Source organism: Pseudophryne corroboree, chromosome 10 (genome assembly GCF_028390025.1).
Source record: "Pseudophryne corroboree isolate aPseCor3 chromosome 10, aPseCor3.hap2, whole genome shotgun sequence".
Classification (NCBI taxonomy): domain Eukaryota; kingdom Metazoa; phylum Chordata; class Amphibia; order Anura; family Myobatrachidae; genus Pseudophryne; species Pseudophryne corroboree.
Genome location: NC_086453.1, coordinates 290699244 through 290716633, shown reverse-complemented (window position 1 = coordinate 290716633; position 17390 = coordinate 290699244). Strand labels below are relative to the sequence as shown.

The 17390-nt window shown below is 45.1% G+C and overlaps 1 protein-coding gene across 3 annotated transcripts in view; it reads left to right on the top strand.

Annotated features, from left to right (window-relative positions):
• Positions 1–1206: 1206 nt before the first annotated feature.
• MEGF6 (multiple EGF like domains 6) overlaps positions 1207–17390 on the top strand; it is a 225973-nt gene continuing 209789 nt past the window's right edge. For 2 of the 3 annotated variants that reach the window (XM_063943353.1, XM_063943352.1), the window contains exons 1-2: positions 1207–1614; positions 17252–17374. In XM_063943353.1, coding sequence (XP_063799423.1) covers positions 1452–1614; positions 17252–17374 — 286 coding nt within the window. In that variant the 5' untranslated portion in view covers positions 1207–1451. The remainder of the gene's footprint in view (positions 1615–17251; positions 17375–17390) is intronic. The other variant, XM_063943351.1, reaches the window with a different exon arrangement.

Sequence of the window (17390 nt, the reverse complement as noted above, 5' to 3'; positions counted from 1 at the left end):
CATTGTGATAAGGGGTATGGGTCATTAGGTCCACCAATATTGGTCGACATGTACTAGGTCGACATGGAAAAAGGCCGACATTAGTTTTTTTTACTTCTTTTGGTGTAGTTTTCTTCGTAAAGTGATGGGGAACCTCAATTAGTGCACCGTGTCCCCCTCGCCATGCTTCGGACAAGGTGGCTCACTTCGCTACCGTTACTATTTCCAATCGTAGTCCACGTGGATCGTAAAGTATGAAAAAGTTAAAACAATGGGTAAAAATGTGAAAAACTGGTGGACAGTTGTAACGTTAAATGGTAACAAAGCAAAAAACGTGAAACAACTGCTAATGTGATCGCTCCACAGTACATGCTCTGCCGCTGCTGACTGAGAACCGCCATGATGAAATCTCTTTAAACGGATGGTACTATGCTGAAAGTAAAATCAACTTATAATAAATAAATGTTTTAATTGTGCATTTGATAAAACAAAACACAAAATACGTCTAAATCAGTATTGGTAAGCATGTCCATTTATGTAGTATCTGAGTTAGAATTGCCCAGAAACAGAGACACATACAGTATATATCATAATCAGAGTAAGGATAGCTCAGATCATGATAAATATCACCGGTCATCATCCATTAACACATATCAAAAACATTTTCCGAGTTGGTCCATCTGCATGATGCACTACATCAGCTCGACAGATCCTGAATGAGTCCCAGTTTGGAAATTTTACTTGGGGGTGAAAATTCTCTTGGAATATGGGGGGAGATGTACTAAGCCTGAAAAGTGATAAATATCACTGTGATAAAGCGCCAGCCAATCGGCTCCTAACTGCCATATTACAGGCTGTGTTTGAAAAATGACAGTTAGGAGCGGATTGGCTGATGCTTTATCACTGTGATATTTATCACTTTTCAGGCTTAGTACATCTGGCCCATGAAGAGAGCAAAAAAAAAAATATATATATATATATTATTTGCAAAAATTGTTGATTCTGTTTCTTATTTTTTTTTCCCTCTCACAAAAAGTGGTTTAGATTTGCAGTTTCCACTGTATAGGGGGAAAAAGTCTATGTAGAGTAATACTGCCTGGCTTTACTTCTGCTCTTTTATCCGTGCCCTGAAGGAAGTATCCTGGAATCTGCTCCTTTGTGTTCTCCTACACCCTGATTTCATTCTGTTGCTCTTAAGGACTAGGACGTCATCATGTCTTTCTGTGCCTTGGCTACAGAAATCTGGGGGCTGTTCACTACCTGCGGGAGATGGGCCAGGACTCTGTAACATAAAAGGAGAACGTGGGAGGGACTGGGAGAATTCCCAGTGCTCCACAACATATACAGTAAAGAGAAAAAAAAATTCCAAAACAAAATCAGCATCTGTGCAAGAACCCAGCACATTGTTTACAGGGTACTTGCAGGACAGATTTTTCTTTTGTCTGAGTCAGATTTTCCCATCTCCTTGTAACATGAGATGTGTAACGTGGGTTTCCTCCATCGTCCTGGTATGCTGCAGCATCGTTGTGGGTACCACTTTCACCTCTGGATCCCGCTTTCTCCGCACTAATTGCTACCCGTGTTACCTGAGGAGCCAGGGACTGGCGCCTATTCGCTCCAATAACGGAAGACCAGGTATGCATATTCTTGATACACTTCTGAAGTGTATTTTCTTATCTTGCTGTTGGCTTTTATAAGCACTATATATATATATATATATATATATATAAAATGGTGCTATATATATATATATATATATATATGTGTGTGTGTGTGACTGTCCCAGATCTTTTGTTGTTCTTGTTAACAAATCTATCTCTGCATTTTAATATGGACACATTTGTGGACATATGTCTAAACATCAATTTGACCACATACTAACTGCACGTTGAAAGCTAAAAGTATTAGGCGAGATGGCGGAGCTCCTTCTGCAATTTACGTCCCTTTAAATTTTTTACAACAATTTATTTTGTCTTATAAAAGTTATCACATAACAGTTCTAAACAATAAAAGCAGCATTTTCTTAAGCAAAAATCAGTGTTGTTAATAATAAACAATTGCTCTGCAGGCTTATATATCATGCTCGCTGTTATATACCCTGTGTTTTGGCAGCATATGGAATTTATATCCGTTACATGTAATTGCTGACCTTACGGAACAAATGTATGATGCACATGTGCTGAGTAAATATCACTTTCACTCCCTCCGCTTATTAATGCACAATAGAATTGTTTTTCAAAACTGAGCTTTGTCATGAACTGCTTCCCTGCATATCCCAATCATCAGCCAAGTGATTACACCAGTTAAAGGGTTAATTTATATATTTTTTCATATGAAATTTAAAACTGAATGTTACTAACTGCCTGGCCGAGGGACAACACAGGAGCCAACGGAGAAGACAGACGAGCGTCAGGCTTTGATGAGACTGTGCCCAAACAATGACACCAAGGGGGAGATGTACTAAGCAGTGATAAAAGTGGAGAAGTGAGCCAGTGGAGAAGTTGCTCATGGCAACCAATCAGCATTGACATAACATTTATAATTTGCATACTATAAAAGTATACAGAGCAGCTGATTGGTTGCCATGGGCAACTTCTCCACTGGCTCACTGCTCCACTTTTAGTGCATCTCCCCCTCAAGTCACTAATCAACAGCTCTACTCCTCCAAGACAGTAGACGTACGGCACAGTGCAGCAGCAAAGTGTTTATGACAGAATAGTCCTGTTTCAATATAATGTTCCTTTAAAAAAAGTATTGTCTATGGCTGTTGTTTAAACAGCGTTCTAGAATGTGCAGACGGCAAGGAGCATTCTGCGTTCTACAGGTTGTTTCTGTAAGACCGTGGTGTCAGCCTCACTGCAGTGTACACAGTAGGGTTTACAGTAGCTCAATCAGTCAGTGTGGGATAGTGAAGGAATGACAACACAGCGAGCTGGCAGATTCCGAGACGTCCCTGAAGCATGATCCAGCAATGATCTCCCGCTGACACCCTGCATGCTGTAGTCAGCGCTGTCAAACCTCAGCGGCATTATTGATAATGAGCAGAAATGAACAATAGTTTGCAGCTTGAGGAGCAGGAAGTTGGAGCAAACCCACCACTATTCCCAGGCACTTTCCAGCTTTAGTTGATTGAAGATATTTTCTTAAACATAAATAGCAAAACAAACTTGATAATAATCATCTATAATGTCAAAATACATTTACTGTACTTATTATAGTCCACTGTTACTTTGCAAACTCACTATTTGGTTCTGTGGAAATGAGGTGGTGCCTTAAAAATAAGTTAATATATTGCTTTGAGTTTGCAATGGTTTTACTCCATGGAAAATATATCAGACTGTGTCTCCAGCTCCACCCATAGCATTATAACATAGATAGAAGCGATGCCTAGCTCTCAGGCCCTGAGGACCTAAGTAAGATTCATATATTCTGTCTGGGATCTGGGCGGAGGGCATGAGGGAAGCAGACAATAGACGTGGGTCAATAGACAACGTTCACAATCTTGGTTTAATGTTTGTGTGGCCAGGGCCAGCTGATATTTTTTATTAGGATGGTGTCTGGGGGACATCACAAGGAGGCACAGGAGTTACTACAACAATTGCAGTCATTATGGGTTGTGACAAGCTATAGGTTCTTCGTGGTATCACTACTATCTATGTTGTAGTGCCATGGACGAAGCTGGAGACACATCTGTGTTCAGAAATAGCAGCTATTGAGAATAAAATAATGGAAGATATAGTTCAGGCATCTGTATCCGTTTGGAAAATGTGTCCTAGAATTGGGTAATGGTTTGGTATCTTTAGCAGTGGACAGGGGCTCTTTGGAAGCTGGATTTAGGGTCCAATCACTGTCTGGTTACTTCTCTGGTTGAGAGTTCAGTGTTTTATAACAGCCAAGATCATCGAGGATAGAGAAGGAGGTCAGAGGTCAGTGTCTGTCCCATTGCTCTATAGCTATATTGTAGAAATGAAGTGTGGTTGATTCTGTACACCCCAGCCCCCATGGTCTTTCTGCACCCTGCTTGGCCCCAGTACTCATCCTACACAGGTATCAGTATTGGGGCTGCGGTGGTCTTGGCATTCTGTAGATCCAATTCGGGATCCTTGGGCTTAACTGGAGCAAAGGCGCAACATGGAGACTAAGTAATTCCTGTTCATGGAGTAATTACAGGTAGTAAAAAAACACTAGTTATATAGTAAGGAAAGCATGGACTGGAGTTATACTGGGATATGGAACTGGAACGTATAGATGTCAGCCTTGAACTGTTTGTACGAAACTTAGGACCCGATTCAGTAGCAGTCGTAGAAGTCTGGAAATTGCTATTCAGCGTGAACTCGCATTTCAGCGTGGAAGGTTAGCAGAGTCAAGTCCCCACTATGGGGACTCAGGGGGGTTTACCAAGGCACTCAGGACAATGTAGTACTGGAATAGAGTTGGAACACAGAACTGAGGCAAGGAATCGGAGTCTTATGGACCCAGGACTGAAGTTGCTGCAGTTAACAACCTGGAACTGCTCTGACCTAACCCTGGAACTGGAACCCGTATTTGGAACTCTGTAACGAAGAACCAGGAACGGAGGCTACAGGACTGCCAATCACCCTGGTGCACAGCCCCGGAACCAACACCCCTTACTCAAAACCAGCCTCAAATGCAAACAGAGCGCAGTAACCAGCCAGCAAGATAGTCTAACCGCCAGCCTGTATAAACACTCAGCGAGCAGGCTGATAGCTTAGGTCCAGAATAGGAGGAAGCTGGATAAACCTTATACTGGAGGCCGGAAGTGTTGAGAAGTACAAGCAGAGCAGGCTGACTGTTACAGTATGTATGTAAAATGCAGGTATTGGAAACCAGAGGTGTAAACAGGAACAAGCGGGAGTGGTGACTGGCGAAGTACACAGTGTCAGGTAGTAAGCAGGCTTATGGATGTAATTGCTGCAGCAAAGGACACTGGAGGCAGGTGAGTATAAGGGCACCTGAATGCAGCAGCAGAGGACACTGGAGGCAGATAAGTACAGGTACAGCAGTCCACGGAAGATACAGAGGCTACAATAACGAACAGGAGGCAGCGAGGATTCCAAAACTTGGCGCTTAGGGCCTAATTCAGACCTGATCGCAGTAGTAACCCAAATCTAACGCTCTCTGCGCATGTTATATCTGCCTCACCTGCAGTGCACATGGTTTTGCCCATCAAAGAAAGATTTTGCTGCTGCGAACAGGTCTGAATTAGACCCTTCAAACGATCCCTGGAAGGCATGTGGTGCTCTGCCAATGTGCTAGCTCCAAGTGCAGCTTTAGATAGGAAGTAAATCAGGCTCATTGGTAGATGATCAGGTGAGCGCTCAGGGGAATCACCTGACAGAGCCCAACCTGGTTCCGCCCATGTTCTTGGTTGGTTGTTTACATTTTGGAAATGTTGCTGATTCTTTGAGAGCAGATACAGCATGTATAACCGCCAGACATTGTAAGTGATGCTAAGACCCCGATGAGTGACAGGGGCACACTACCATAGGCATTATGTCATAATAGTGAGAGGCACTTACAGCCACTTTCCCAGGCTCTTAACTGTTTTCCTGCACGAGGGGGCTACGGGGCCAAGCAGGACTGAAGAAAGCTTTGTGTACTGTATCTCCTGGCTGGAGGCAAGACAATATTAGGGATTGCATAGACTTCCACAACAGATAAAGATCTCTCACATCTCTATATGTAATTAAACGGTCATGTGACAGAAGAGCACAGAGAGGGGCTTCTGTAATAGGCCGTAATCTAATAACAGAAGTTGAAGATCTTTGGAATCTTGTTCTCACAGCAATTGTTGCTTGTTATCTTGTTACTGGTTTCTTCTTTTTACAGGGATTTACTGCTTTCTCTGTTTTGCCGAAATAATCCAATTATAGGGTAAGATGTGTCTGATACTACTATATGATGGCGATCTTTACACACTGATCAGTTACAGATGAGCCTTTTTGCCCCCCAAACAAGTGTCTAATGCCAACAGAGGGTGTAATTCAGACCTGATCGCAGCAGCAAATTTGTTAGCAGTTGTTTAAAACCATGGTGGTCATTCCGAGTTGTTCGCTCGTTGCCGTTTTTCGCAACGCAGCGATTGGGTGGAAAATGCGCATGGTACTCACCGCGCATGCGCTAAGTAATTTAACACAAAACTTTGGAGATTTACACAAGCTCGAGCAACGTTTTCTCATCGCTCGAGTGATCGTAGTGTGATTGACAGGAAGTGGGTGTTTCTGGGCGGAAACTGGCTGTTTTCAGGGAGTGTGCTAAAAAACGCAGGCGTGCCAGGTAAAAATGCAGGAGTGGCTGGAGAAACGCGGGAGTGGCTGGCCAATGGCAGGGCGTGTTTGTGACGTCAAACCAGGAACTAAACGGACTGAGGTGATTGCAGTCTAGGAGTAGGTCTGGAGCTGCTCAGAAACTGCAAGGAATTATTTAGTAGCAGTTCTGCTAATCTTTAGTTCGCAATTCTGCTAAGCTAAGATACACTCCCAGAGGGCGGCGGCCTAGCGTGTGCAATGCTACTAAAAGCAGCTAGCAAGCGAACAACTCGGAATCACCACCCATGTGCACTGCAGGGGGAGGGGGGCAGATATAACATTGCAAAGAGAGTTAGATTTGGGTGGGTTATTTTGTTTCTGTGCAGGGTAGATACAGGCTGCTTTATTTTTACACTGCAATTTAGATTTCAGATTGAACACACCCCACCCAAATCTAACTCTCTCTGCACATGTTATATCTGCCTCCCCTGCAGTGCACATGATTTTGCCCAACTGCTAACAAATTTGCTACTACGATCAAGTCTGAATTACCCCCCTGTAATCCAATGCACATCCGTCACCTCATTTACAGATTGCTCGTAGAAGGGCACTATATATGCGCAAGTAGGCAGCATTAAATGTTCCATGCTGAGAGATACAGCCATTAGTAAATAGGCCCTCAATCTTGGGCCCAGCGGGACTGTCTCCATTCTGCATTTAAAACACTGCAAGCTGTTTCGGCAGCGTTTATATTTGATGTGACTGTTGTGTACAGGGGTATTTTCTACATTACAGTACAGTAAATGCCTGCAGTCAGCTGCCGTCTAACATGTGGAATGTATCATACAGGATGTTAAACACAAGCGCATGTCATACTCGCCTCTCACTGAGTGCACAGCTGTGACAGTCCCCTGACACCAGCCAGCCTCCTGCTTCCTCTTTCCCATCCCCTCTCTCTGGAAGACACTGTATCTGTAGTAACTAGATACTATCTTCCTAATTCAGAGAAGGCATACAGCGCCACCGAACCGTGAAACAAGGCAGGTCTGCTGAGGTTATGTGCTGGAGCAGCTGATGTTCAGGAACTATAATGAACTAACCTTACACATGTGCAGTAAGTAGGCATACATCTTGCAGCATGAGATCTCGTTACCTTAAGTCGTCTCCCAAGGATTACAGTACTGAGCTCAGCTATGTAAAATGCAGCTCGCAGAGAGGTTGTGTGACACTCTATCCCAGAGGTTCTCAAACTCGGTCCTCGGGAGCCCACACAGTGCATGTTTTGCAGGTAACCCAGCAGGTGCACAGGTGTATTAATTACTCACTGACACATTTTAAAAGGTCCACAGGTGGAGCTAATTATTTCACTTGTGATTCTGTGAGGAGACCTGCAAAACATGCACTGTGTGGGCCCCCGAGGACCGAGTTTTAAAACCTCTGCTCTATCCAATACAAATGCACATAATGCCAGTTTTCCCAAGAAAGTCTTGTTTTTAAATCACTTAAAAACCTCTTAATTGAGCAACTAAATTCCCCATTGATATGTGTCACATTTGGGTATTATTGGGCATAATTATAAGTCATAAACAGAAAGTTAGTGCACACTTACCCAGCACAGCGTTTGTCCGATCCCCCCAGGACTTGGCAGCATGATATGATGATTGGAGTCTGGATACTTCTCTACCTTACATCACTCTGTGATGGGGGAGGGGTCTGTGAGCCATACGCAGGGGCCTAAATACTTTATTGACATATTGGTGCCAATGCAAAGTTGTATGCAAGTGGGTCAGAATCGCTCCCGCATTTCAAACACAGAAAGAAGGCATACTCTATATATTCACCCATATGCAGAGATGCGCACATCTCTATGCCTGAGCCACTGCTATCTGTATGCTTGGTTTCATAGCCATCATCATATACTATCATTATAAGTGCACCCTTGCACCAGCCCTATCTCTGGTGCAAAAGATCCACCTTAAAACAGTCGTAATTAAGTGTACGCAGAAGTATGCATGACCCGCAACTCCTTTGGCACACCCTCAATGCACTTAGCCTATGAGCCAACGCTCGTTACCTGCTGTGCTTGCACATTCACCGCTGCGGAGCATTATAGTACATAGTCACATTAATACGCCTGCAAAACAGACTTGTGTCCAACCCTGCTTCATCCCATTTGTTTTTAGTGGGCTTTGCAAGAGGTGCAGTCAGAGCATGACAATAACATTCTACTCCTTCTATTTTCACCGTTATTATTTATTAACAGTTTCTTACAGTATATAGCACAGCACATTCTGTTGCGCTTTACAATTGGACCAAGTGTTAAGTACAAAGGGGCGCATTCTAAGTTGGCCGGATCTCCGTGCATGGACGTAAATGGTGAGTTTTGCATACAGGGCATACGCAGATGCAAAGTTCCGCATTTTATTGTATCTCCGTCCGTTCGGAACTCGTGGGATCTGCCTTTTCTCTGAAATTGGGAATTTCGGGTCAGCAACAATACAAGCGCTCAGACGTGCCCTGACATGTGATGGCGCCATGGGAGTGTCGTAGCCGAGGGTCCTAAGCTCCATGAGAGTCATGTGTACGGGGAAGGGAAGCCTGAGTATGATGGAGCTCTTGCAACTAAAATGGGGCAGATACTAATGATATAATGACTGCAGCTGCCGTAAAATCAATTGGCGGGGCGGGTTCCACTTGCAGATACACACACCCCAGCATTAGCCATACAGATTCCTGAGTGAGCATCCACTGCGGCCGTATATACAGCCACATTGCATGTGACTCAGGGGTAGGCAGATGTATGAAGTGCCGTTATGGGGCAGAAGTGGTATCAGTGCACATAACCGCTTCTCCCCCATATATGACCGTGGGGATGTGTGCAAGGTAACAGGTGCCCCCTGTCTATAGCGGTATTGCTGTCTACAACCTAGCATACCGATGTGTGGGGTCAGTGGCACTGACCGTTGCGACACCTCCAACTATTGATTTCTCAACAGCTGCAGGTGTCATTGCCCACAGCAGGGACATCGCTGGCAGTGGCGGCTGCCAGCTCCGGGCTGCAGGTGAAATCTCGCGAGAGTAGCGAGATCTCGCGCATGCCCACTGGAGCGACCCAGGGACAAGACACGTGCATCAGCACTAGGCAGTGGGGCTCTAGCAGGGATCGCTACAGGCATCCGAGATGTTACCTTTTCCTGCTTTAGCTCGGTAAAGAGGCGATGCAGGAAGCGCTATACCCGCACATACATTTACCCCTCAACACACAAGAGTCTAAAATGCACAGGAATCTTTGGCAAGCACTATAGAGTAAATGGGGGGCACACCATGACTGTTGATCAGCGATTTCTGATAAGGGAAGTAAATTGTGAGCTTCAATGGGATATTGACTGATGAATAAAGTTTTCTATTGCTGGGGATTATGATGACACTTTAAAAATAAAAGGAGAATAATTATAACAGCACTGTGTATATTTTGGTGATGGATGACGTACAGTATTTATAATAATAGTATACTGTACGATCCTTGTCCAATATTACTGGAAGCTAAAAGTAAATTATATATAAATGTATTTATATATAAATGTATATGAGAATAGTTCAATAAGTAAGGTAAGAAGTCCTCTCACATGTTCTCTATTTCATTCTAATTTCCTACCAGGCCAGAGCAGGTAGAACCAGTGCTTCGCCTCACAGCCTCAAATCAGTCATACTGTCCCAAAATCAGGTGTCAGATGGCGGGCTGGCGGAAACATGGTCACACATTGAGGCGCGCAGTGTGATCAGAGTTCTGCATCTAAAGGTCACATCAGCAGCTGAAATTCATCATCAACTCTAAATCTATCTATCTATCTATCTATCTATCTATCTATCTATCTATCTATCTATCTATCTATCTATCTATCTATCTATCTATGTTTTTTCTCTCTTCACCAACTGTCTGATCAACTAAACTTTTTTAATCATTTGGCCAGCAGCTACTGTGAGTTCAGTGATTTAAACGTTTCCAAACATGTTACAAAATGTTTAATGAAACAACAGATTTATTTTTTGTTTTTTTTTCTGTAACAAAATTCCTTTCTAATTAAAGAATCTTATGGTTTGTTTTTGATGTATAAATATTTTCGAGCTTCACCCCGGGGCTTTGCGTGATCCGCCGATTGTTATAATAAATAAACCATTTAAAATCTCTGCATGTTGCAAGTTGCAGAACGCAGGCAATACCGAGATAATACAAACACTCCTACAAGCTGCATAGTCTGCATTTTCGAACATCCAAATAATTGAATGCACATTAAACAGCACGATAAAAAGGTATACAAACCGTATAAACAATCACATAAACCTCAGGAATATAACATGATTTCTTATGTCTTGTAGAGAGGTAAAATGTTATTAACAGAGAGTTCAAATAGCACAGATGGGCACACAAGCGTCTTATTATGGCAATCAATGAATGATGGCCATTATTTTGTTGGCAAATCCATAGCATGTGCTGAGATGCCAGCTTTGCTATTAATGACTTGGCTAAAGAATTTAATTCCTAACTCTTCATTCTGATTGCATTGTAAATCCCTGGATGGACGGAGCCAACGCTGCAGCTTCAGGAGGGTAACATGAAGGTAAAATTCTTTAAGGAATTTGCATAATTGAAATTCCAAGGATTAAAACTGCAAGAACATTGTGCGTTCCTTGTCTATTGCAGGAGAACTGAATTACTGCCATCACCAGCCAAATATCAAACCACAGATCACATTAGCAGCAGTCATGGTGGTTGGAATAAAGGAGGTTCTGCAGCAAAACCATTATTTTGGAGGAAATGGTTTTAATTGGGAATTGCGTTTTATGTGCTGCTGGAAGCAGTTGATAACTTTGATGCGTAATCAGAAGGTCATCGGAGGTCACTTCATCGGTCCCAATGCATTTACTTTGCATTAAGCATATTGTCCCTCATTCAGCTTCGTCCGCTAATGCGGTCGAATTGCAGTTTGCTGATTTTTGGCAAACTGCGCACACGCAGCAGCTGTACCGTGCCTGCGTGGACTTACACATTCCGGAAGGATGCGACCGTTATGTGATTGACAGCAGCGGCCGTCAGTTGGGCATTGATGCAGGCGTGTCCGGAGCATTTTCAGGCCGGCTGCATCACGTCACACGCAGCTGCTTGCTCAGATTAAAAAAAATGGTGGTGGTGCACCTGCCTTCGCAGCTGGGCTGCGCAGGTAAGGGATGACCATAGTTTGATGCGATGGCAATCTAATGTGATCGCATAGTGGGGCAGCCCTTCTCATGCTGAGCAGCCTTGCCCTGCATTGGGCGGCCCCCAGCTGAGATTTCTCCAGTCGCAGTCTCTGCTAAGATTGCCGAAACTGCGACTGATGCTGTATAAGGTCCACTGAACGGAGCAAAAATGGTCATAAAACTGTGGCGTAACTTACTGGAATGCAAGTGGGTGTACTGGTGATGAAAACAGTTGGGCCTATTGTCAGGCCTGTCAGACCTGTTTACTTGCGTCATACTAACCCAGTGGTTCTCAAACTTTTTGGAATCACGGCGCGCTTTTCACAGCATCTCCAGGCCAAAAGTTTCTTAATGAGAAATTTAGAAAGAAATAATAAATGAAGTAAATTGTGTTGATATGTCATCCATAAGTTCAATTGTGTAATGATGAGAGACAAGATTTGCTCCTGTTTGTCCATATATTCTATGATTAGCAGCCACCAGCACTGGTTTTGCCTATTACATTGACCATAAATAATTTGAATTGGTCCTGGACCACCAATGCAAGGCACCCCAGGGAGCCATGGCACACAGTTTGGGAACCACTGTACTAACCTTTTATAGTACCATACCTCTCAACTGTCCCGATTTCAGCGGGACAGTCCCGCTATTCAGACAGTGTCCCGCTGTCCCTCCCGCGGGTCACAGTGTCCCGCGGGCGGGGGGGCAGTTGGGGAGGCTTTGATCACCCGCTGCTCTGCTCTGCAAAGCAGCGAGTGATCTCTAAATAGATGCTGTGCGCACGCGCACAGCATCTATTCAGTGCAGGGAGTGAGCCGGGGGCTGCCCAGCTGCTCAGGGAGCGCTGGGCACGCCCCCAAGATGACTAAAACGGACCCACGGTGTGTGGCAACGCCCACTCGATTGTAGCCACGTCCCTCCAATACGAGGCCACGTCCCCTTTTCGGGACGCGCGTCCCGATTTAGGAACATTCAAAGTTGGGAGGTATGTAGTACTAATAATTGCATGACACTTAGCACCAGCGTGTATGAGGCATTATGGTTCAACATTTTAAAATTGGTTAATTGCTGGGTTGGACTGGTCCACAGGGGTACATGGGACACCCCCAGTGGTCCCTACTGCCTGGGGGCCCTCCTCCTCTTCTAGGGATCAGGTTCCAGACAGTGCATGTGGTTTATACATTATGATTATACAAATGTTACATTATACTACACAGGACTATGGTGTATTCTCTACAGGGCATTGCTGTTATTAATCTGGTACATTGTCACTAGCAGTATTTACTGTATATATTTATGAAGGGGCCCAGACCATGCACTAATGGTTAGCCAAGCCTCTGTGGTGGCTGGCCACACCCCCTCTGGACACTGAACACACCCATAAACATATGCCCCTACCACTGCATTCCCCCTGTGGGCCCTTCAAGCCCCACTCTGACACTGGCTATTTACTTCTTATTAGGACAATAAATGAAGAATGCTTTGCAATAGCAGAGCTATGATGATCTGTATCTCTACAGAATATATAATAGACCAAATCTAAGTGGGGAAACTTCCCATCTTCCTGACGCAAGGTATGGCTTGTTTTGCACTATGCATATGGGAAATATAGAATACCAGCCAATCAGACTGCAGCTTTCATGAGCTACACTGATTATAGTAAATGCCTGATTGGCTGCCATGATTTACAAAATGTATACTCTCTGTACTTCAAGTCATTTAATAAGCCAAATGAAATCTTTTCTATTTCCAATTATACCAAAGGCTGTTTGCACTAGGCTGCCAAATCTAGTCATTTGAATTCAAATTGGCTCATTATGAACTGAATGGCTCTTTTTGGCTTGTGTTAGGTTTTATTTGCTCTATCCTGCAGCTCAGTGCACATTCTATCACATAGCATGTCACCCTCTGTATGTAGTTCAGTATATTAGGTCATCATTGACCACGTTGACCTTCCTAAAGGTGACATAGTGCAAATGGCGACAGACAGCATGAAATGGTGATTGGTCACATGTCCGCTTACGCTCACCCTTAACCTCAATGTTAACCCTATCGCCAATATTGACATTGTTACTATGCACATGGGGAATGTGGACATCTTGGAATGTGGTCAAAAGGTCGACCATACCAATGTCAACATTCATAATGTCAGCACTACAATGTCAACAGTGTCAATGGTGTTAAAATATCAGCAGGCAACATGTCGCCATTCTCAGAATGTCGACATTACAGTTAGGCTGTGGAAGGGAAGTTATGGTCTAGTTGGGGGGTGGGGATAAGCTTAGGCTGCAGGATGGGGGAGGTTAGAGATAGGCTGTGGTGGTGGTTATTGTGGAGCTGGGGGGGAGTTAGGGTTAGGCTGCAGGACGGGGGAGGTTAGAGAGCGACTGTGGTGGTGGTTATTGTGGAGCTGCGGGGGGGATTTCGGGTTAGGCTGCAGGACGGGGGGAGGTTAGCGATAGGCTGTAGTGGTGGTTATTGTGAAGCTGGGGGGGGAGTTAGGGTTAGGCTGCAGGACGGGGGAGGTTAGAGAGCGGCTGTGGTGGTTATTGTGGAGCTGGAGGGGGGATTTCGGGTTAGGCTGCAGGACGGGGGGAGGTTAGCGATTGGCTGTGGTGGTGGTTATTGTGAAGCTGGGGGGGGGGAATTAGGGTTAGGCTGCATGACGGGGAGGTTAGAGAGCGGCTGTGATGGTTATTGTGGAGCTAGGGGGGGAGTTAGGGTTAGGCTGCAGGACGGGGGGAGGTTAGAGAGGCTGTAGTGGTGGTTATTGTGAAGCTGGGGGGGGAGTTAGGGTTAGGCTGCATGACGGGGGAGGTTAGAGAGCGGCTGTGATGGTTATTGTGGAGCTAGGGGCGAGTTAGGGTTAGGCTGCAGGACGGGGGAGGTTAGAGAGCGGCTGTGGTGGTTATTGTGGAGCTGGAGGGGGGATTTCAGGTTAGGCTGCAGGACGGGGGGAGGTTAGCGACAGGCTGTGGTGGTGGTTATTGTGAAGCTGGGGGGGGAGTTAGGGTTAGACTGCAGGACGGGAGAGGTTAGAAAGAGGCTGTGGTGGTGGTTATTGTGGAGCTGTGGGGGGGATTTCGGGTTAGGCTGCAGGACGGGGGGAGGTTAGCGATAAGCTGGGGGGGAGTTAGGGTTAGGCTACAGGACAGGAGAGGTTAGAGAGAGGCTGTGGTGGCGGTTATTGTGAAGCTGTGGGGGGGGGGGGGGGGAGTTAGGGTTAGGCTGCAGGACAGGAGAGGTTAGAGAGCGACTGGTGGTGGTTATTGTGGAACTGCGGGGGGGATTTTGGGTTAGGCTGCAGGATTAGGAGAGGTTAGAGATAGGCTGTAGTGGTGGTTATTGTGAAGCTGGGGGGGGAGTTAGAATTAGGCTGCAAGAGGTTAGGGGTAGGCTGTGGGGGGAGGGTATGGCGAAGATGCGGAGGGGTTATGGTTAGGCTGCAGGAGGGGGGAGTCATTGGCATTTCTATAATGAGTGCAATGTGTGCAGTGCACACGGGCCCCTGGGTCAATGGGGGGTCCACACCCCACACACTGCACCCATATTTTAATACTTACCTTCCGGAGTCCATTGTTGGGCGCTGCAGTATGAAAATCACATCCAAAATGGCCACCGCACATGTGCAATAGTCAAATTGGTCTGCGCATGTGGAGTAGACTTCGGCACAATGCCAGAGACTACTGCGCGCGTGCAGAGGAGGGGGTCCACCCGGAGGTACACACGGACCCCCTGCTCTGTTAAAATGCCCCTGGGGGGAGGTTAGGGTTAGGCTGCAGGGGGGAGGCGGGTGTTTAAGGTTAGGCTGTGGGGAGAGGTCATGGTTAAGCTGCACAGAGGGGTTAGGGTTAAGCACTAGAGGGAGGGTTAGGCTAGGGGTTAGGGATAGTGGAGAAATACTTATGAGAAAGCTGGAGGATAGGGTTCTGATAGGGTCACATGACCCAAAAGACGCAGCTGTAGTCGGTAAAGCCCCTAGGGGCTATATTTTGACATTTTAACATGTCAACATCTCATCACTGTCTACATGGTCAATGTTGACTTTGATTTATTATATCGACAAGAGGAACGTCAGCATTATGACTATCAACATATCATATCCATCCCCGACAGTATGACTGCATACTCTTTATAATGATCAATTCAATTCTTACTGCAACACCCACTCCTCTCCCCAGCTGATCTTAAAGCTTGTGATCATTTGTATTGCCCCCACTTCACCAGAATCATTTAGGGCATGCTAGAACTTGTAGTTCCACACCAGCTGGAGAGCCACAGGTCACCAACCCTAATATTGGTCTTTTCTAACTCGGCTTATTTATTTTACTCTTATACTTAGAGAGATCCAGAACGTCTGACGGGCTGCCGCTTATCTGAGCAGTTCTTCCTGTGACCCTGAGAACATTCCAGGAGCAATGCTGATAATATCTAAAATTGGCATGGAAAATGAGTACAAGATGGGGTATTAGGGAGAGCTATGAGCGGACTCTCAGTAAAGAATGTAAACGCTGTACATTTCCCGATGTCACCATGACAATGGGAAGTAACACAGCATATACTCTACAGCCAAACTGGCGTGCAGAAAGTTGTGCAGCAAATAATCTTCCTTGACCCTATCAGTCTGCGGAAGAGATCTTTTGATATATGAAGTGGTTATAATAAGGGTACGATCTGCTACCAATTCCCTTCCTGCCTGCTTATCTATGGCCTCAAAAGAGAATACACCAGTGAATTACATTTGATAGATTCCTACTTTTGTGATTAGATTAGTCCAACAAGCAAGTAAAGCCACAATTTCACTTCAGTATATTATATATTGCATTCACATTGTGCACACTACTGAGCTGGAAAATATACCAGAAATGACTGGAGTCTCTGTTCTGCTATACTATATACTCTTTGTCACTCCAGCTGCCATGTTAGGAGGGAGGAGCTTCTCTAGTTGTACAGGTAGATTGACAGAGCGGACGGGCTAGCCAGTTGCAGGTATTTTGCTGCCGCTGACTGGCTTTTGCTGCAACAGCCGTGGCCAGGGCCATCTTAATGTATGGGCTCACTGGGCACTGGGCACAGTTCTAGGGTCCTTCAAGCAGGGCAAAATGGTCTAATCAGATTACCTGTAAGCTAATTGGTCGATGGTTGGAGCTATCCACCAGTCAGAGTGCTGATAGCCGTTCACTGTAAGGAAGCATGAGGAGAGAACGCGCAGGACTGGAATATTTTATTTCTTCCCATGAATGGGTGTGTAGGGGTCCCTGTGCGTTGCTTCACCCAGGGCCTACAATGCCGTTAAGACGGCCCTGGACTTGGCTGCAATAGCAAAAACATCTTCATCAGGGCCTATAGTGACTGTCACGGGGGGGGGGGAGGATATAATAAGAATACATTAAAAAGGCAGAAATGAGAGTAGACTGAAGTATGTACAGCACCGTGCACCTCCACACTGATGGGCAATGTTATGTAGGTTTTTCTTCTTTTTTTTTTATATACGTCGTATACATAGACAATTTGGGATTTTGTTGCCCCTCATTGTCTCTTATTTAGTGAGGCTATTAACAGAAAATAACTATATGCATTTGGCTGCTGGTTTATACCCGTTAGTCCAATAGCTTTTGGCTTGAGGTTTTTTTAATATATTTTTTTATAAACAATAACAGTCAGAGATGGTTATTAGGCTTTAATGTCCAGTGATTGCTCAGTAAGTAATGTATATCAGTGGCTATCACCTAACTATTATGCCACCCTTTTCCCATCTCTTCTAGATGTTGATGAGTGCCAAGTGCATAACGGAGGCTGCCAGCAGCAGTGTATCAACACCCCGGGGTCATATCGCTGCGAGTGCAAAGCAGGATTCCGGCTCCACGCGGACAGCAGGTCGTGCATTAGTAAGTAATCACTATC